This window comes from Larimichthys crocea, chromosome XVII, assembly GCF_000972845.2.
Source record: "Larimichthys crocea isolate SSNF chromosome XVII, L_crocea_2.0, whole genome shotgun sequence".
NCBI lineage: Eukaryota > Metazoa > Chordata > Actinopteri > Sciaenidae > Larimichthys > Larimichthys crocea.
The window spans coordinates 28,570,603-28,592,159 of NC_040027.1; the positions used below are offsets into that span (position 1 = coordinate 28,570,603).

Genomic DNA, 21,557 nt, shown 5'->3' on the forward strand with positions numbered 1-21,557 from the left:
TCTCTCTTCAAGTTTAGAATCCAATTATTATGAAAAGTGAAATATTTTGCCAACCATGTCAGTATTTCATGTTAGAACTGTGTCAGTTCAGTCAGTGGGTGACAGAAAGTCATGAAAGTTTGACAGAGATGACAAGAGACTGTGTTACTTGTGTCGCATCTGCTTGTCTAAATCAGGAAATCCTACTGAACTTCCTGTCAACACACACACACACGCTCTCTCAAGTATACAGGAACAAACGATTGAAATGCGGACATCTGCCATACAAAAGTAAAGGTAACACTCACAATAATAACACATCTTGTTTTTAGCTCTAAAATCTTTAAGTATGTTGTTGTGCTGTGTTAAGAAATGTGAGTTTCATTTTCTATCGACCGTACCCACAATACAATGTGACATATGTGTGTGCTCTGTGTTTTAGCTGTGTCTGTAGCTAGTTTTTAACTTCTGTTGAGCTACTACAAGCTATGAAAAGACCAAGTATTTCTTTTAACGAGTCAGCTGTACATTGTAACAGATTATCCTTAATTTCATTTTGTTTGTGTTAATGATGTCGTGAACATAATCAGATCTACATTTGTTATCAAAGTAAGCAAAGTAAAGTATTTGAAAACTAAATTAGGAAATCTGAAACAATGTTATGTATTACCACATAGTATTATACATAATAGTTTTATGTACCGTGTTTCTGACTCAGAACAAAGTGGTGAGTTGTTTCTTCTGATATACCGGGAATCCCCACAAATCTACATTTGACATTTAAAAGATTGTTCAGTGTCATGGTGGGAATTCTCGTCACATGTGACGACACACACATTTTAGTCAACAAACAACAAAGTTGGCATGACATCTACATACTGTAAACATTATAATTGGTAACCACCCACTAATGTTATCCATGCTAACTTATGTATTAAGACCAGCTGTCTGCCTTGTGGGTATGGTTAGCATCATGGAGCCAATGGTCCAAATAATTTTTTTTTTACATTATTTAGCTTGTTCCTATAGATCGAAACAGGTCACTGTCTGCAGTTCACAGAACAGCCAATGTTACATAGAGAACTTTTAATTAAATAGCCAACATTGTAATGTGAAAACTATGAATTCCTTACATGTAGCATAAATTGTGATTTTGCCTATTTCCACCAGTGTAGAACACATCTTTTAAAGAAATGTTTATATAATCCTCACAAACCTTCATATTAACAAAAAATAAATACATTTTTAAACATTTAATATACTGTACATAAAACAAAAAAAAATGGCATTGGCACTCATTTTTCAAGATTATCCGACAACTTCATTTGTATTTACTGCTGAGATTATGTCACCCTTAGCTAAGTTGTTGGCAAATAAATTCAAGCCTGTTTTTTGGTCCTCAGAAGTATCCATGGATCTCAGCGAGGAGGAGTCAACCCCTCTGGTGATCAGAGACCGGGGAGGCAGCCAGAGGTCCAGTTCTAGCACTGGTTCCAGTTTACAAGTACATCTCTATCTGTTCCCAGCCACAAAGGAGGCAACAACAATACACATTTCATCTGGCCAAATATCTGCTGAAAATATTTGCATCCAAGTAGCCAAAAAATGTGGTGAGATTTCACTGACAATTTGTAAATTGTGAATTTGTAAATGTGTTATTAATACGGCTATTATTGAGGAAGTTATTACAGAAATACCTGGTCAGGGATGCTATGATGATATATGTGATCTCTTTTTCAGGAATCTTACCAGTGCACCAGAGTCTATTTGGTTTGGCATCTGCCGATTTCTCATTTTGGTATCCTCCATCACACATGTTCAACACAGAAGAAAACTTACAAGTGCACTTTAGAGTCAGGTAGGTGAAAAATGATCATACATCACTCATTTACCTCAGGAAGAAATATTTAATTTAATGGGCTGTATAGGATAGGAAAAGAGCTAGACACAAATAAAATAAAATAAAGATTATCTTTCCTTTCTTTTCTTGACATTCTACACAAAGTTGGCATGTGCAAAGTCAACCACTTTAGCAGTACTACTTGTGAATTAGGAATTATCTGAGTAAGAACTTTATAGTTTTTAATAATGTTTTGCAATGAAGAATAATGGACATATATTTTGGTATACAGGTTTTTCTTTGGAAACTTTGGACAAGGGCCAAGAACAGCGTACCGCTACAGTCTGACCCGAGACAGAATCAGTCCAGTGCTCGACTACAGTGTTATTGATTATCTCTTTGCTCAGGTAAAATTTCAAAAATTGAACAACAAACAAATACAATGCATATTTGTATCAATAGTTGTTATTTATTTGGATATACCATTATTATATAGTAGTGTAATATTATGTAATCTTTCAATTTATTATGTAATTGTTTTTATTCATCACATTACATTTGAAATTGTGGCACAATGTTCAAGGAAAGTACAAAAAGATGTGATCTTCTTTAATGTCAATTCATTTTTGACTCATATTTCTTGTTTTGGTTCATAGTTGCGAAGTGACTTCATTGCTAGTGAAGCAGGAGTGTCTCCACCTTTGAGTGCCCAAGAGGAATGCCTCAACCTGGCAGTGTTGGACTTGTGGAGAATGGCAAAAGAGCGCCATCAGAGTGTAAAAGAGCTCTTTAAGACTGTCAGGTATTTATACTTGGATCGTGTTTAATTTTGCCAAAGCAAGGTTAAAGTTTAAACAACCAAAACTTTGTAGGATTAGATTTTCCACCTTCACAAATAGAATCGAATGGCTCTCTTACATTTCTAAATAATTTGATATACTGTATGTTTTGTGGTCTGTAGTCATTAGAACAAATTCTATACTCCTCTTTCAGCTACAAATCATGCCTTCCCAAGTCACATCGTCACGACATCCAGAAACGAAACCGCCTGGATCGTTATCGAATCCGAAGCAACATGAAGGTTTTACTAAAGAAGCTTGGCAACTGCTCAGTAGATGAGTGCAGCTTGAAGCTCATGTACCTGATTGAGCTGGCTGGCATTGAACCTTCTCTGGGAAGTGAAATCTTTAAAGTGAATGGTTCTCCCTCCCATTCAAATCCAACTTTCTCTCTTGTGCGGGTCACTGGAGAAACTGGAATTCAAACCAGTGCAAGTCATCAATCTGATGATGCCCAGGTATGTTCAGCTGAAGTTTGGGTGGGATTGAGTTATACAACAACAATTCAATTGGCCATGACTCTTTCTGCTTTGCTTTGATATCCCACTATATTGAAAATATTGCCTACTTTATTGTTTTTCACCGATTGCTCACAGCAATCCTTCACTAAGAAACTGGTAGCCTCAGCTCAGCAGATGACATAGGCATTCACATTCATATTGCTTATGTCCTGTGTTGAGTTCCTGTTTTATTTTGTTTGTAAACTTAATCACAGTTTTTTGGTTATTAGCTTCTTTTCTTTTTTTGCAGTGGCAGACTTTCTGTGATTTCAAAGATATCATCGACATCAGTATAAAAAGGGCATGCCATGAGCAGGATGACGGCAGGATGGTGACAATAACCCGCAAAGATGAAAGATGCTTGGTGAGGAACATATCTTACATTCAACACTTCCAACAGTAGACAGCAATATTTGCTTTCTGATTTTTTAAATTTTTGATTTGCATGTCTTTTATTTGCACTACAGGAAGCCAAGTTCCAGAGTCTCAAGGAAGCACTTTCATTTGTTTCACTTGTTGACGGCTACTTCAGACTGACCACGGACTCTAGCCACTTTTTTTGTCAAGACATCGCACCTCCAAGTATTCTGGATGGGATCAAAAACCATTGTCATGGCCCAATCACGTGAGTCATTTTAGCAAATACTGTATCCATTGGCACCGTTCATATGCACCTGTTTTGAGACATTTTTCATATTTTGTTTGATCAGATCAGAGTTTGCAGTCAACAAGCTGAAAAAGTCAGGATTTAAAGGTGGTACGTTCCTTTTGCGACAGAGTCCCGAGAACTATGACAACTTCTTCCTCACTGTTTGTGTTCAGGTAAAGGTTCCTGTTGAAATAACATGATAGACGGATTTAAATTTAAATCAGACCTGATGACAAAAGATGATATTCTGATTACCTTTAACTGACAAGCATATGACAATGTTGGCATAGTTACAGTAACATATGAATTTGAAAGGCTGATTGCAAGCACTGTTTCTTGAAATCTCATTCTGTCGCAATCATAAAAGGTTGTTTCAGATCAGAGAAAAGGTTGTCAGAGTATCTGCATTCTCAAATATGTGCAAAAGTCGTGTACACTGACATTTTTGCATGAACGACTTTTGCACAGTTCAAAGTGTGTAGAATCTACTGTATTTTCTGAAATCTATTCAATGTTGTTACAACAGCCTCTTAAGTGCTGTGAAAATGACATGTAATTTATATTTCTGCAGACTCCACTTGGACTCGATTATAAAGACTGCCTCATCATTAAGAATGAGAACTACAGGCTTCCTGGTGTCCAGAACACATTTTCAAGTTTGAGAGAGCTCACCAGCTATTACCAACACAACATGCTGTTACTGGCTGAAGTACCTGTCAAGTTGACCAGCTGCTGTCCACCGCGACCCCAAGGTGTGCTTCCGAAGCCATGGATATGATGATATTACCAAATATACGCAGTGTATAAATACGTATATACTGTATCTGTCCTGTATTCCTTTCATAACTTTGATCACAATACAACACATGCTCTTTGTCATTTTCTAAAAATATAGACTGTGACAAGATCAAAGTGTTATGTACCAAATTTTTATTTACCCAAGTGATATTAATCCAAAACAAATATAAGAGAATTTAAATCTAACATTTGTGTGCATGTATAGATTGTAGCCATGTTTTGAGAAACCCAATAATGATCCCAATACTGCATCCTCTGCATTTCTAAAGAAAGTATCATACTGTTGGAATTGGCTTCTAAACACCTTATCCAGGTTTCTGTCCATTCCAAGACATTAGTAGTTAATTAAGCAAGCAAACAAATGAAAGGGTGACAAACAAACCTATATATCGAGGTGCAGAAAGACTCATTACCAGGATACGTGTTACTCATCTTCGCCCAATAAAGTATCAACTTGATATTCATACTTCATATTTACAACCTTAGACTGTATAATAATAAACGTGTTTTCTACTGTTTCTACAGAGCTCACAAATCTGATCATCATACGCAACAGCAGCTCTGTGGAAGCTCAAGGGTCCCCAACAACTGAAAGAAATAAATTCAGTCATATCCAGTTCCACATGATCAAATATGAAGACCTAAAATGGGTAAGTGTGTAGTCATGACTCCATCTTAACTAGGCCTGTTAATATAGTACCACCAATATGAACATTAATACTGGTCTTCTGTCACTTTTTCATATCAACATTATTTTTACTACACTATAAAACTCCAGTTTAAACCTATTATGTGACAGATTCTGCTGCTCTTGCTACCACAATGATACTTCAGTAAAACTAATATGAAAGGTACTTTGAAAGGTTAAATGTATTTATGATGGAGAAAACAATTTTTTTCTTTAAGGATGAAAGCCTTGGACAGGGATCTTTTACTCGAATCTTCAAAGGCTACAAAACTGACATTCGTGATGGGGAGAAACACGTGACGAAAGTTTTCCTGAAAGAGCTGGAGGCCATTCACAAAAACTGCTGGGAGGTGAGATTCTTCAGACTGTAATACAGTGAAATGTTTAATATTATTGTTATTTAAAAGGGTTAATTTTTAACACTATACAGATATTGTGTTCTTGTCTTTGCTTTCTCTTAGTCGTTCTTTGAAGCTGCCAGTTTGATGAGTCAGATTTCACACAAACACCTCCTCCATGTATACGGTGTCAGTGTTCATGGAGCAAAAAGTAAGTTCAAATCAGACAGCAGGTTCTTCCAGACTATCGTGATACAGTTTGATAAATATTTTCTTATCAGCTTCAAGAGAGTTGTGTAATTGTAAATATTTGTGGATATTCTATACAACAGGAGATTGAAATTTAATAAACTTTAGCTCTGTTCCTGTAAAATGTTGTACATATGCAAACAAATCAACAATAACAGAATAAAATGAACAAATTAATTAATAAATCAGGAAAACATTAACTGTCTTCACATTAAGTCCTCATTTGACCCAGACTCAGCCCCTTGTCTATGGGTGAGTATTTTCTGTCTCTGTGTTTGGGTTGAAGTCCAGCTGTAGAAACAAATCTTGCTGTGTCTTACAGACATCATGGTCCAGGAGTTTGTCGAGTACGGGGCCCTTGACCTTTACTTGAAGAGAGGGAGATCTGTGTCAGTGAGCTGGAAACTTGACATAGCCAAACAGCTTGCATCTGTGCTAAACTTTCTGGTAAGAAAAACTATCCGATGTAAATCATCACCAGATCATACAAAGACAATGAAAAGAACTCAATTTATAACAGAACTGTCATGTTACACTTCATGTTAAATATTAAATGTAGGTTTTGGTTCATGTGTTCCATACAAGACAGGCAACCAAATAAAATTCTGATTAGAAAAAGTCAATATTCCTGAACTGGGTCTGAAAATGTTGTCAAAGTTGACAAGTATTGATATCCACATTCATTAATTTAACATTAACAACAGCTTTAACTGTCTTGCAGGAGGAAAAGAACATCGTGCATGGAAATATCTGTGCAAAAAATCTGCTGCTGGCCAGGGAAGGTGACCCGTCACAGGGAAGCTCCCCTTTCATCAAGCTTAGTGACCCGGGGATCAGTGTGGTCATGCTGGGCAATGATGGTAAATCAAGGAGGGTTTTCCAATTCCCCTGTAACCATGTCTTCCACCATCACATTCATATATAGTACATACAGTATAGTGTACATTACAGTCAGAAGGCAAAAGGAAACATACTTGATGCATAGTTTGAAATGAATTAAAGAGATGAATAGATAACCACTAATACTTTCTGCATTGTAGATTAACACTGAAGACATGAAATAACACATATGGAACAATTTAGTAAATACAAAAAGTGTGAACAAAGCAAAATATGTTTTAGATTTTAGATTCTTCAAAGTTTGCCTTCTGCTTTGATGACAGCGTTGCACACTCTTAGCATTCTCTTAATCAACTTCATGAGGTAGGAAACTATGTGGAGATTGTTTGGGCCAGGAAACATGAGGTAGGAAACTTGGACATTAGACCAGCGGACATCTGAACTTTGGTCTGATGAGTCAAAATCGGCTTCAACCGCTGTGTGTTTGTGAGAAGTATGCGAACGAATGAAATCTGCATGTGTGGTTCCCACCAAAAAGCATGGAGGATGGAGGATGTGATGGTGTTGGTGGTTTACTCAAAATTCAAGACGACATGATCACATGATCACCATAGTATTCTGCAGTGACATGCCTTCCTGTTTGATTAGCTCCAGACTATGTGTGTTATTTCATTGCTTTGATGTCTTCAGTGTAAATCTACATAAATAGTGTAATAGTAGAACATTATCAAAATAAGTCAAATCTATTAAATGAGATCATAAAAGTATGATACCAAGACATTATTTATGTACGTGTGTGTGTTTAGTAATCCTGGACAGGATCCCCTGGGTGGCCCCTGAGGTGCTGAAAGCCCCTGACAACCTGACTCTGGAGTGTGATAAGTGGAGCTTTGGTGCCACCGTGTGGGAAATCTTCAACAGTGGAAACAATCCATTGTTAGGCTGGGACCTGGACCAGGTAATCCCCCCTGTTTTAAGTAGAACAATCTGTGAACTGAAGAGATAGATAGATTTAAACTTCAGCTAAGACTCATGTAAACAGGAAAAAACACATAAGAAATAAATACATATATAATGAGTGTGGGAAAATAAAATAAAGGCTAGAATAAAGTTCTGATACAGTGAATGACGTGAGCTACTGATTTGTTTGATGTGTTTTCTGTAGAAGCGGCAGTTTTATGAGAGCTTCCAGCAGCTGCCTTCCTCCCAGTGGACAGAGCTAGCCGATCTGATCAGTCAGTGTATGGACTATCAGCCAGCCTTCAGACCGTCCTGTCGCAGTATTATCCGTCAACTCAACAGTCTGATCACTTCAGGTATTGTGTGGCACTAGTCAGGTGATAGTGCATGCAGACAGTAAAAAACATTTTATGTCTGAGTACAAATGTGAAGACAGGTCTACAGAAGATTTTGTATAAAATAAAGCCATTACTGAGAAGTTTTCTTGTTTCATGGCAGACTATGTGATACTACACGCCACTGAGCCTGTCACGCAGAGCCCTGTGTGGAGAGCCCTCAGTCCTGCTCAACAAGACCAGACATTGTTTGAGGAGAGACACCTCCGTTATATCTCCCTTCTGGGAAAAGTAAGTCTGCATCATCAGACAACATGTAGGCCTACATAATGCAGAGGCATTAAGGCCAATGTACACTTGTACACTTGAATGACAATGACAATCTGTATATTATCAAGGATTGTCTTATCATGTCCTCTGACCGACAACTGACTCAAAACTTTTCAAGGGAAACTTTGGCAGCGTTGAACTTTGCCGCTATGACCCGCTGGGTGATAACACAGGTGAGCTGGTCGCTGTGAAGAAACTGCAGCCCAACAAGCAATCAACAATGGAGGACTTCAAGAAGGAGGTCAACACCCTCAGTGTTTTTCACTGTGACTACATAGTCAAATACAGAGGAGTCTGCTACAGCATGGGTAATAAATACACTCACTGCAAACGTAACACATGATGGACCAAAATAACTAACTTCAGTAAGCAAACAGAATTATGTATGTATGTGACCTCACATAATACATTAGTAATATATCACTTTAGCCACAACTGCATATTACAGTTTTTTGTTTACTGGTTGCATGTTTAATTAGAAATATTTCAGCCATTTGACACCCACACAACAGATACAGCATGTACTATAAAATTTCATAATCCATTTGAATAAATCACCTTATTTTTCATGATTAACTATTCGATAAGATTCAGTTTCAATTCAGGTGAATTTTGTGGTTTTCAGTTTTGCAACTTACAAGATGAGACGACAAACTGTCACTATTAGCTTATTAGCATCCTTTATAGCTTTCATTTTATGTGGGTTTAAATCCATAAGAAGGCGGCTTGTTATGATTTTTTACACATTTATACATGTGTCTCAAATGAGTCACATGGTCTTCAGTTTGAGAAGAACATTTTATTTTTGCTTTACCAGTGAAAAATAAACATAACTGAGGCAAACGTCAAGCCAAACTAGCAAATCTTCCTGTAAGTTAACAAATATTGGGTGAACGTGTTTTCTTAAGTTGACTAGGCCAAATTCATATAAATACAACTAATGAACAAACGAACTCTTCAGGACTAATTATTTTTGCTTAAAGTTACTTAAAGGCAGCCATGCATCTCATAGAGTGCACTCATAATGATACTGAGACTTTTATGCATCCCTTGCATGATCCTGGAATACATTTGAAATCACATTTTAGGAAAGTTCTTCTTCTTCTTCTTGAGGATTTTAATGTTTAATGTTTGCTTGTTCACAGGACGCCTCAGTATGAGTCTGGTGATGGAGTACCTGCCCTATGGCAGCCTTATTGGCTACTTGGACAGTAACCGACATAACGTCAACACCAGGCGGATGCTGCTTTTTGCGTCTCAGATCTGTAAGGTAAAGTGTCAGATATCTTGCAAGTGGCTGTCATGAAAAAACTTAAAAATAAGCAATTGGTTAATTGTTAAATAATTTATTGTTGTACTTTTTAAATTTTTTAGGGCATGGAGTACTTGCAGACCCTACGTTATGTACACAGAGACCTTGCAGCCAGAAATATCCTTGTGGCCAGTGATTCGCTGGTGAAAATAGCTGACTTTGGGCTGACCAAGATTATTCCTTTTGACAAGGAATACTACAGAGTGACGCAGCCTGGAGAAAGCCCCATTTTCTGGTAGTTTACCTTATGTTTGAAAATTCAAATACTATACCTATATGTCCTATATGGGGACCAGTTAAACACCACTCCCTGCACTGTATATGTTTAATGTAGACAATGGTGACGTAAGACTGAGAGTCAGAGTCATTTAGCAGATACTGTACTGAACTGTTCAGTTCCTGGAGACCAATATGACAATACACTGCTTCTGTAATGTAGGTACGCTCCAGAGTCCATCAGTGAGTCCAGATTCTCCCATAAATCAGATGTCTGGAGCTTTGGAGTTGTTCTTCACGAGCTCTTCTCCTATTGTGACATGAACTGTAACCCAAAAAGAGTAAGAAAGCTTACTTGTGCACATCTGGACAATATTTCAACATTTTTAAATGATCAAGAATTGTTTGATGAAACTGAAACACCATTGTGATTTTCCCTTTTTTAAGTGTCACTAATGTCACTGTTTCAGCTGTGTATGCAGGAGATTGGACACAATGTGCAGATTCCATCCATTTCAATGCATCTGGCAAATATTCTGAAGAACAACTGGAGGTTGCCGGCTCCTCCAAATTGCCCACCCAAGGTACGTTCATCTTATATGGATCAATTGCTGAAAAACACTCTCATCTTGATAATAATTGAATTAAATTATATTTTTTGGCAGTTTTCTAAATTCACACATACCTAACACATATGATCTGATGCTGTGATAATTTCACTATAAATCAATCAGCCCTTCTGATTGTAAGTCTTGTAAGTATGGTTGCGCCCAATATTGTGTATATATTTCTTTTCATGCTTCAACTTGCCAAACTAGTCACTGCAACTGTCATACTGCGTGCAAATATCGACTGTTCTTTGTACTGTCTCTCCCAGTCAAAGAGATAATTACGATACATGGATATTTTATTATAACACCAGGTGTACAGTTTGATGAACGAGTGTTGGGCGTATGATTTCGAGGAGCGGCCGTGTTTCTCCAGCCTGGGAAACCAAATTGAGACTATCATGCAGGACGAGAGGGAGAACCCTAAAGGCTGACAAGGAGCCTCACATCTGCACTCATGCTTGAGAGAAACAGTATGACATAATACAATTTCTTTTACTGTCCTAGTTAAACTTCACTTTATAAAGATATCACACAACAACCAATGATGTAAGCATTCATAGAGTGATTGATCGAATTTCTGTATTGTTGGGCACTCCCCAAGCACTAAAGTAGGGCTCGCCAAATGTCCTTTGGGTAACACTTTATAATGAGTACACACTATTAAGCATTAGTTAAGCATTAATATATACTGAATTCATCATTTATAACACATGAATACTCATTAGTACGTAGTTTATAAACACGGTTACAAATGTTTTACTCATCACTGATAAGCACAGTAGTTATGGATTAGTAAATACTGAATTCATCATTTATAAAGCATGTTTCTGACCTAAATACTCATTAGTATATGGTTTATAATTACAGTTATAAATGTTTTACTCTTCTGTACTAATGGTTCGTAAGTGTGTTAGTAGATGTTTTACAAAAACTTATGAATTCCATTTCCAATGGATGACCTATAAACAGTTATTAATGCAGGAATTCATGAATTCAGGCAGTTAGAAAGCACTTACTACTCATTAATTAAGTATTTTGTGTAAGCTCATCTAAAATGGGCACTATCTATGCCTTATAAAGCATTTACAAATGAGACTTAAAGGCTGACAATGCCTCAAGAGTAACAAAAGTTTCAGTTATCTTAACAGACCAAGTAGAGACACACATAAAGGGATATAAAACATATTGCATTGATATTTATTGCAACTTCTCAACATATTGTAACGTACAACTGTTCTGTTGATGTAAAAAGACAAACAAGGGTAAACAAAGCTGACTTGCAAATGCCAACAGTGGATCACAAATCATCATCATCATCATCAAACATTTGCAACTGTGTCAATAACTGTAATGCTTAACTAGTGTGTGTTGTGGAGAAATTGCTGAAGTCAAAGGTCAATGGTGAGGCCAATGGTCAAGGCCAAGGAGAATTAGAGACACTCTCATGGTGCATCAGAAGTGCCTGAGTCGGCTTCACATTCTGCCAAAGTCATCCTGGTGGATAGACTTTAAACCCCAAGATAACACCACAAATACTACACACCCAGAATTAGCCAAAGAGAATGTTTTTACCCATGCAGGTGTTATTGTCAACATATTTTAGTCTGGAGACACAGTTGTCTGTTAAGCGGACTGGACCGTTAACGGCAAGCTATCTATTATGTCTAGGGAGGCAGCAATAGGTCTCTGTGACCCTGGCCATCACAGTGGTAAGAAAATCCCATAACGGTGTGTACTCATAATAAAGTGTTACCGTCCTTTTTCCAGTAATATATCATACAATGACACATTTACAAGTGAGCTGAGGTAAGAGCATCATAAACTGCATGGGCTATAAAGTTATATTGTGGTTGTCTGTTAACGCTAAAAACAGTTAACTGAGAACAATTTTCAATCCCACCTTGCCACAAAAGAGCACAGCAAAATGTACAAAAGCCAGATGAAAAATAGAAGTTACCTGGATGTATCTTCAGTTCTGAGTGCATGTGTTAACAATGATAGGGCTGGGTCCATATGAAATAGAATATGTGTTGTTCTGCTGCTAGACAGCTACTTCATGTCTAAAATAGTAGTTTTCTTAAAGTAAAATAGTAAAATACTATATTACAATGTTCATAACACACAGTGAGTAGAAAAAATCAGTATACTCATTCCTTAAAATGCTGTATACTTTTGAAAATATAATGTAAAGTATTATGTATTAGACTACATACGAACACATTACATATCTGTGTCTAAAGGGGTAGAGGAATTTCAGAAACTGAAGGAAGGATTTAAAGGTTTTCATTTGTTTTATAAAAAATGTGCAGAGAAAATATATACTTTCATGAGTTTTCTTTCTGCATTTATACTGTTGTAGTGACAAATAAAATAAATCATTTTACAAGCTGTTGCAAATGTTTATTGACATAACTGAATTCTACTCTTTGAAACATGACTGAAAAAATGAATGAACTACTACAAACAATTACTGATGGCGCTTGTAGAACTGTTGTTAGAAGCAATATCACACTTCTGAACAGTACTGAATATCAGCATCACTCCCTCTCATGTGATATTGCTTAAATATCGATTTAGTTCCTAAATTGGGCCTACTAATGTTTCAGACAAACATTTAGAACAAAACAAAAAACATTGGAGAATTGTGTGCATTTTTTGAAGATAAACGTGATAGTAATGATAAATTGTGATTCTGTTTTCTGGCAGCAGCTCAGATTAAAAGTGACCTCATCTGTCTGGAGAGTTCACCACAAGGTTTCTTACTGTCCTCAAAATTAATTTCAACTATGATACATTTTCAACACTAACAGTAGAAAACTTTGCGTGCCTCCAAGTAGTTAAATAGATATGTAAATATTTATTATTCTTTTATATTTTACCAGCATATGGCTAGCAGTGTGGGCAGTGCTCATTTACATCCTGTTTGCCAGGTTGTAAGACAGAGCCTCTTTAATAAATATTCCACCTTATATCCACACATGACCTTTGCCATTTGTTTTAAAAGTGTCATTATAAAGTATTTAAGAAGCTGAAACAGCTGTCATAACCTAACTTGAAGGCGGCAAACATAAATCTGAAACAGTCATATTTTGTGTTTACTTTGATGCCTGCAACCTTACCACTCTCAGAGGTACGTGCAGCGTGTAACGTGCGTAAAGCTACTGTGTACAGGCCATGGTCAGGTCATGTATTTATAACCAATCCTTCCCAATAAAGGCAGTGACAGCTTTTGCTCAATCATCATCATTAATCATTAATCCTGATAATAGTGCAGGCTAAGTTCACCATAACAGCCAGAGAATATTAAACAAATGTGTTAACCTGTCAAACTTTAATCAAATCAAAATGACACGTCTAATGTGGAATAGCTACTTTCATTTAAATTTGCAAACAACTAATCATGACATACAGGCATGCATCATACTTTATATATATATACATTTAATTATTCTACTGATTTAAATCTACATGTCTGTGAATTAATCATGTAACACATGATAAACAACCAACTACTATAAGGGTCAATAACAAAAAAATAATTACCCCAGTGATGTTTCATTTTTCAGCATGAGTAGACATAGTAAAATGTGCAGTTTACTTTAACTGCGGTCTGAATGTTGCAGGTGAACAATCTGTTGGAGCTGTGGTGTATAAAGTCCTACTGGGAGTTAAGTCATTAAGTTAAAATGGCACACAAGGTCTTGGTGCATATTTGGCCTCGGGTAGTTAAAACTAGGACCTATTTTATTTTACAGTGCTGCTAAATCATTTTCTTCAACTCACATTTTAGATTAGGATCATGTATTCTGTGCCACATAAAATATATACGAGCTGAAAAGAATCCATGTACCAGTAAAACATCTTTATAAAAGCAAGGGTCATATGCATCTAGCCTGCTCGAGGGAATCTTTAATCCTAGTGGTTTCACTGCAATATGGGAAGTGGGATCAAGTCCTGCTTTGGCCAGACACATTCCCATGTAAGCATCATCAATGGGAAGAAGGTCAATGGACTGGGACATATTGTATATGACCAGAGCTGTATAACCAGACAAGAGGAAGCCCCCACCACTACAGTAGGGAGGAAATATGTTTGACTCATATATCTGAACTGGGACAAAATACTTGTTTGGTTCTCTAACGAGCCCCATATTTATGTTGAGGTGGCCAGTAAAGAGGTGCTTGCTTCCATCATTATCCTCGAGACTTTGGAGGTACTCCACCATGTGGTCTGTGTTGGCAAAGACGTCATCATCACCGTTGAGCAGGAAGCGAACGTTTGGACAGTTTCTTTCCATCCATTCCAGGAAGAGTATTTGCTTCAAGGTGAGGTTTTGGAACGTGTCAGTAAAGTCCCACTGAAGGATGTCACTGTACTCACGTTGCTCCAGCTCCAGCAGTTTGTTCAGTCTGTCTTTCTCAAAGCCAGAATCTGTTGTTCCTGAGAGGAAGACCCGGCGGATCCACACACCATTGTGTAACCTCTCTTCAGCCCAGGTTTTGCGTAGTATCGCTCGACGGTCATAGTTCACAGGGGAGCTTTTAATGACCAGCAGAAGAAAGACTTCTGCTGATTTATCAGCTCCTCCACATTTATCAGGAAGGTCCAGTAACATGGGGAAATGGCGACAGTGTCGGTAGTAGAGAAAGTTCTTCATAAAATCAGGAAAAGAGCTGAAGTTTGTCATTTTGGCAGCAGACATATTTTGTTGACATCGTAGCCAGGAGAATACATAGGAGTTGTTTTTGGTGGGTTGTCTAATTTTACTGTCATCTTTTCTCACAACTTCAGTGTTCTTAAGGAGGTAAACAAGCATGAGACTTCCCAGCAGCAACAAGAAAAGTCTTGTAATGACATGTTTTTTCATTAAAATTCTGCAATGGAAAAATAACATCACATCTCAGTCAGAAATAAATAAGTGGGCTCCTCAGGTTTCAGGTAAATAAAAAGTTTACTCATCTTTCAACTATGACAAAGTTTCAACACTATCAGCAAGAAACTCTTTGTAGTTAAGTTTTCATTCTGAGGCTTAGTATTTGTGCTTTCAGTCACATAAAAAAAAAATGCATCATGACTTTCTGAGCAGTGAACCAACCAAGTTGTTTCTAGAGGTGAAGCAAGCTCACTTCCATCTGTATGTGAGTGTGTGTAGATGTCTGAATCAATTATAATTACAAATTTAAAAAGCACTATATGAATGCATATACTATATATTATGCTTGATGATGTCAAATTATGGCTATTTACACAACAAGGACAATTTCAGTATTTTTGAACAATATATTTCCCATCAATGTGGCCATCTTAACTTTATAGGTCATGGCTACTCTGCAGTTTCCATTAGAGAGATTCAGGGAAATGACATACACCAAATCTGTGTGAGCCTCCAAGAGCTTTCCAAAAAAGGTTTACTTTAAAAAGTTACTGCTTTATGTAAATACAGATCAAATCTAAACGTTTATATATTTTAAGTAGAAAGATAAAAAATGTTTTTCAAGGTGCTACATGTATATATTAGACAAGGAGTACCTCAGTGATGTGCGTATAATTAATGTTTGAAAGTTGCACGCAGTTTTTTACAGACAAGTATAAATTCTAAAAGGTTTGTAAACATAGAGACTTAGTGATCCTTTGCTTTTCTACTGGCACAGCCATAAGAGCTATGACGCATTTCACTTATATTCAGATTTAATTTGACTTAATTTTTAGGTTTAGCGAAAACCAAATTTTTCTGTTTAATTCTTAATTAATTTTCTGCATACAAACTCGCAATCTTGTAACCTTCTTATCTTAATATAACAACTTCTCATTATCAATATTTAATTGCATTAGTCAGTCTGTTCTCATGTTCTCTAGCTGATATTAAACCTCTCGCTGTAAAACAGGATTTTCATACAGTTATTATAACAAAGGCACAGTTTTATCCCTCAAAGCAAGCCATATTATTGTTATAGGTGTACATTTAAAGTATGCAGAATAAAGAGGACAAGAATATCAGCGTTTGTCTTGTACATAATTATCTACATTAACAGCCTAAAATTAGACAGAAAGTATCGAGTTTTGTCTAAAAATTCAAGTTTTTGGATTAAAAATTTAATCTGATGATCCAGATCATCTTCCAATAACATTTCAGCTAATTTTTTTTTCAAATTAACACAAACTGTGTAATATTATTTTACAACATTATTCTATATTTCAAACTAAATTCACAGAATCACATAGGACACGATTAAATTATTATTTTTTTTCAACAGTAAATACCTGAACATGCTGGTAGATCCTGGTGAGGTGAAGTCAGGCAAACAGAGACATTGGGTAAAATGCGACAGAACAGGTTTTTACACTTTGGACTCTTTCAGTTTTATCATCCAGTCACCAAACACGTCACAGCATTGTTGCTGCATGCGGAAAAAAAAGTTTTTACTGGTTTGTGAGGTTGGGCAGAGCAAAGATCAAGAATATTTCTTAACTTGACAAAGAAACACGTGAGACATGCTGTCTCCCTAATCGCACTGGACTAGTCTTACAAGAAGGATACTCTGTACTTTACTCGATATACTGACATCATCCCCTTGTCAGGCCATGTGATAACGAAGCTGTGCCACATGTGTAAATAATATGCTTAGCGACCTGTTCACTGTATGTTCTAATTACTGTTTTTATTACACTATCGTATTTTACCAGTAGTGTGGGTGATGCTTATTTACAGGGTGAACACGACAGGGTGTAAATAAAGACAGGCTCTGTTTAATAAATAAAGAAGTTTAAGAACAATTGCATAGAAATCATGGAGAAATTCAGTCACGAGAGAGACTTAAGGGTTGGCTTCAATAAAAGCCAGACTAAAAAACTATCTTGAAGTTTTTTTTTTAAATAGATATTTAACAGAGGTGCTCTCCTCAGATCCACAGGCAGACTGTTCCAGAGATGAGGGCCACGGTGACTAATGGGAACTCCCAGTGTGTTTTTGTGGAGGTTCTCTGCACTTCAACAGAGGGAGATCTGTGTCATTGAACTCAACAGCTTGCAAAATCTTACAAAAGCAGTGACAAACACACAATCTACAGAGGCACTGGCTTGTTACACTTTATTAAATATCAAAAGCACATTTAGCTTGTGTGCCTGGCTGAAAATGTCAATAAAATTCTAATTTTACATATATTAAAAAAAACATATTTGGTCTCATCAATCCATTTTCTTCAACTTCCACGACATGTGTCATACTTTTTTTGTGTACCTTTAATTTTTCTACCTATTTAAATTTGCATAGCTGTGAACTATCATGTAACTACTGTGAGGGTCAATAACAAAAAATGAATGTTGCCAGACTCCTTTAACCTCTGTGATAAAATGTTTCATTTTGCAGCCTAAGTAGATAGTAAAAGAAACAGTTTACTTATTGTTACAGGTGAATCTTTGGGAGGTGTAGTGTATAAAGTCTTATTGGGAGTTTGTCATTGTTTGAAAAGAAGTTATTATGTCACACAAGGCCAGCATATTTGAAGTAGTAGTAGTATGAAGTATATTTGGCCTCATGCAGTTTCAAGTTGAAATCATTTTCTTTACGTCACATTTCAGATTAGGATCATGTATTCTGTGCCACATAAAATACATGCGAACTGAAAAGAATCCATGTACCAATAAAACCTCTTTATAAAAGCAAGGGTCATACCCATCTAGTCTGGAGGGAATGTTTAATCCAAATGGTTTCACTGCAATATGGGAAGTGGGATCAAGTCCTGCTTTGGCCAGACACATTCCCATGTAAGCATCATCAATGGGAAGAAGGTCAATGGACTGGGACATATTGTATATGACCAGAGCTGTATAACCAGACAAGAGGAAGCCCCCACCACTACAGTAGGGAGGAAATATGTTTGACTCATATATCTGAACTGGGACAAAATACTTGTTTGGTTCTCTAACGAGCCCCATATTTATGTTGAGGTGGCCAGTAAAGAGGTGCTTGCTTCCATCATTATCCTTGAGACTTTGGAGGTACTCCACCATGTGGTCTGTGTTGGCAAAGACGTCATCATCACCGTTGAGCAGGAAGCGAACGTTTGGACAGTTTCTTTCCATCCATTCCAGGAAGAGTATTTGCTTCAAGGTGAGGTTTTGGAACGTGTCAGTAAAGTCCCACTGAAGGATGTCACTGTACTCACGTTGCTCCAGCTCCAGCAGTTTGTTCAGTCTCTCTTTCTCAAAGCCAGAATCTGTTGTTCCTGAGAGGAAGACCCGGCGGATCCACACACCATTCTGTAACCTCTCTTCAGCCCAGGTTTTGCGCAGTATCGCTCGGCGGTCGTAGTTATGAGGGGAGCTTTTAATGACCAGCAGAAGAAAGACTTCTGCTGATTTATCAGCTCCTCCACATTTATCAGGAAGGTCCAGTAACATGGGGAAATGACGACAGTGTCGGTAGTAGAGAAAGTCCTTCATAAAATCAGGAAAAGAGCTGAAGTCGGTTATCTTGGCAGCAGACATATTTTGTTGACATCTTGGCCAGGAGTATACATAGGAGTTGTTTTTGGTGGGTTGTCTAATTTTCAGATCTGGGTTGTCATCTTTTCTCACTACTTTAATGTCTTTCAGGAGGTAAACAACCATGAGGCTTCCCAGCAGCAACAAGGACGCTCTTGTTGTGACCGATCTTTTTATCAAAATTCTGCAGTAAGAAAATAAAACAGATTTCTCATTAACACATCAGTCAGAAACAATTTAATATAGTGACGACTGTCTCTATAATTCCAAAAATGGTCATACTAAGATTTAAATAAACCTTGGTTATCAGTAAGATACATGAAGAGAAACAAAACAAATCATGTGATAAAGATATGTGGATGCCCTTTCTTACTGTGTAATTTTATTTTCTAACAGCAGCTCACATTAAAGTAACCTCATCTGGCTGGAGACTTCTGGATTTAATTTTAAAGCTAAAACTTTAATCATCTTTACTGAAAAGTAATTTTAACTATCATACACTACACACAACACTATCACTAGAAAACTCTATGTGTGTGTATGTTTCCATTATGAGATGTAGTATTTTATCTTTAAGACCTGTCTTATGAAATGTGTTGCATGTGACCAAGCCATATTAAGTATGTGAAATAAAGATTCTCTTGTCTTGTACATAATTATCTACATACAGAGCCTATCAGTAGACACCAGGTATTTTTTGTTGTGTAATAATTCAAGGCAGCCTGGATCATTTTGTCCAGAAAACAAAGAAACTAGTTGTTATTACATTAGAAAGTCAGCCTAGAAACAGAAGAGAGGGAAAGAGTTGTTAGGTTAACTTTTCTGTTTGGATTAGTCAGATTTGTCTCCTTATGTCAGAGGTGCTGTCACACATTATCTGATAATAGTATTATTTAATGCTACAAAGATAGATCATTTTCTGACACATTTCAGCCAGATTAAGATATGAAGTGGTCCTGTCTGATCAAGACAGCAGAGACAGACAGGACACAGACAGCAGAGAGACAGGTAGGACACAGACAACTGAGAGACAGACAGGATGCAGACAGCAGAGAGACAGACAGGACACAGACAACTGAGAGACAGACAGGACACAGACAGCAGAGAGACAGACAGGATGCAGACAGCAGAGAGACAGACAGGACACAGACAACTGAGAGACAGACAGGATGCAGACAGCAGAGAGACAGACAGGATGCAGACAACAGAGAGACAGACAGGACACAGACAACTGAGAGACAGACAGGACACAGACAACAGAGAGACAGACAGCACACACACATCAGAGAGACGGACAGGGCACAGACAGCAAAAAGAAATACAGGACACAAACAGCAGAAAGACAGACGGCACACACACATCAGAGAGACGGACAGGAGACAGACAACAGAGAGACAGACAGGACGCAGACAACTGAGAGACAGACAGGGCACAGACAGCAGAGAGACAGACAGGACGCAGACAGCAGAGAGACAGACAGGACGCAGACAGCAGAGAGACAGGCATGCGCAGTGCAACCACACAGAGCAGATCTGAGATCTGAACGAGCCAGTTAACTTAACACCGTACAAAGTGAGAAGAAGAAAAAATAAAGAGTAAGACTTGACAACATAACTATTTAAAATTCAGTTCTTGGGGATTTTTCATTTAACAGTTACTTTAATTTCCATTACAGATCGAACAGGTCAAATACATTTTAGAATGCATCATCATACATTGTAGACTACACATTAATGAACGCATTTAAATGATTTACTTATTGTAGAAGAAGAACATTGAGTAAAAGTTCAAAGCAAACTTCGGATAATAAAGTTTGAGTTGAGATGAGATTGAACACGAAGGCACGCTATCACACGTGCACGCGCGCACACACGTGCACGCAGATTTAATCCGGTCTCTGCAGATCCTGGGCGTTTGTTTTCTGCTCCGGTTCATGTTTCCATCTATCAAATATAGTATGACAGCGCGCGTATCAAAGACGTCTAAACAATGCCCCATACATGTTACCTATGAGAGGTATAAAATGATCATATATGTATATATGTATATATATATTATATATATATATATATAAATTTAAATCCGACATCCTACTAGATGATTCATTTTAATTTTTACTTTGAAATAAGTCATAAACTGGGAGATTTAGAAGTTTTATTTTGAAACAGTTACATGCATTTGAAAACGCCAAACGGGTAAAAATATTAAAGGTTTTTAGTTCAATTAAATTCGCTCTTCAATCCGGATCATTTTACAATAACATCTCGGCTCATTTTCAAATGAACACAAACTGTGTAATATTATTCTACAACAGTATTCAATATTCAATTCACAATTTGATTGTTTTTTCATTATTAAATACCTGGACATGTTGGTAAATCCTGGACAGGCTTGGTGAAGTGAAGTCAGACAATTAATGGCATCAGGTGAAATGAGAGAGATTAGGTTGAAGCTAAAATGAACAGTTTGGGCTCGTCCATCCTTCCATATTATCAGCCAATCGCCAGTCCTGTTATTATTTGATTGTTGCTGCATATGAAAAGATCGTTTTGATTGGTCCGTGAAAACTAAAGCAAATAGGCAGAGCAA

The 21,557-nt window shown here is 37.1% G+C and overlaps 3 protein-coding genes across 5 annotated transcripts; 1 reads left to right on the top strand and 2 right to left on the bottom strand.

Moving 5' to 3' along the window:
- The first annotated feature begins 191 nt into the window (after window positions 1-191).
- Window positions 192-11,760, top strand: jak3 (Janus kinase 3 (a protein tyrosine kinase, leukocyte)). Of its 2 annotated transcripts, none has more exons than XM_010742102.3 (24): window positions 192-276; window positions 1,383-1,589; window positions 1,720-1,837; window positions 2,112-2,226; window positions 2,476-2,621; window positions 2,813-3,116; window positions 3,409-3,522; window positions 3,626-3,783; window positions 3,869-3,980; window positions 4,379-4,559; window positions 5,131-5,255; window positions 5,512-5,643; window positions 5,755-5,842; window positions 6,203-6,327; window positions 6,602-6,740; window positions 7,527-7,678; window positions 7,886-8,036; window positions 8,179-8,306; window positions 8,464-8,653; window positions 9,491-9,615; window positions 9,720-9,892; window positions 10,097-10,214; window positions 10,344-10,457; window positions 10,796-11,760. In XM_010742102.3, exons 2-24 carry the CDS (start codon window positions 1,391-1,393, stop codon window positions 10,913-10,915), a joined length of 3,327 nt encoding a protein of 1,108 aa, XP_010740404.3. In that variant the 5' UTR covers window positions 192-276; window positions 1,383-1,390; the 3' UTR covers window positions 10,916-11,760. The 2 variants fall into 2 exon arrangements, with proteins under 2 accessions (XP_010740404.3, XP_027145780.1); XM_027289979.1 differs by having other exon boundaries at window positions 201-270.
- A 973-nt stretch (window positions 11,761-12,733) lies between these two features.
- On the bottom strand, window positions 12,734-16,830 carry LOC104935376 (N-acetyllactosaminide beta-1,3-N-acetylglucosaminyltransferase 3-like). Its single transcript, XM_027289982.1, has 2 exons — window positions 16,746-16,830; window positions 12,734-15,358 (listed from the first exon to the last, which is right to left on the bottom strand). The coding sequence occupies exons 1-2, from the start codon at window positions 16,751-16,753 to the stop codon at window positions 14,245-14,247; spliced, it is 1,122 nt and encodes a 373-aa protein (XP_027145783.1). The 5' UTR covers window positions 16,754-16,830; the 3' UTR covers window positions 12,734-14,244.
- A 229-nt stretch (window positions 16,831-17,059) lies between these two features.
- Window positions 17,060-21,524, bottom strand: LOC113747958 (N-acetyllactosaminide beta-1,3-N-acetylglucosaminyltransferase 3-like). Of its 2 annotated transcripts, none has more exons than XM_027289981.1 (2): window positions 21,331-21,387; window positions 17,060-18,920 (listed from the first exon to the last, which is right to left on the bottom strand). In XM_027289981.1, the coding sequence occupies exon 2, from the start codon at window positions 18,882-18,884 to the stop codon at window positions 18,027-18,029; it is 858 nt and encodes a 285-aa protein (XP_027145782.1). In that variant the 5' UTR covers window positions 18,885-18,920; window positions 21,331-21,387; the 3' UTR covers window positions 17,060-18,026. The 2 variants fall into 2 exon arrangements, with proteins under 2 accessions (XP_027145782.1, XP_027145781.1); XM_027289980.1 differs by having other exon boundaries at window positions 17,064-19,152; window positions 21,331-21,524.
- Window positions 21,525-21,557: the final 33 nt, after the last annotated feature.

What these genes read in the sequence shown, in the direction of transcription:
- jak3 (XM_010742102.3), top strand. Translation starts at nt 1,391, where the DNA reads ATGGATCTCAGCGAGGAGGAGTCAACCCCTCTGGTGATCAGAGACCGG. An exon ending in GCAAAGATGAAAGATGCTTG is followed by an intron (nt 3,523 to 3,625) that starts GTGAGGAACATA and finishes TTTGCACTACAG; the next exon opens with GAAGCCAAGTTCCAGAGTCT. An exon ending in CATTGTCATGGCCCAATCAC is followed by an intron (nt 3,784 to 3,868) that starts GTGAGTCATTTT and finishes TTGTTTGATCAG; the next exon opens with ATCAGAGTTTGCAGTCAACA.
- LOC113747958 (XM_027289980.1), bottom strand. Translation starts at nt 21,503, where the DNA reads ATGCAGCAACAATCAAATAATAACAGGACTGGCGATTGGCTGATAATA. An exon ending in GGATTTACCAACATGTCCAG is followed by an intron (nt 19,153 to 21,330) that starts GTATTTAATAAT and finishes TTCTTACTGCAG; the next exon opens with AATTTTGATAAAAAGATCGG.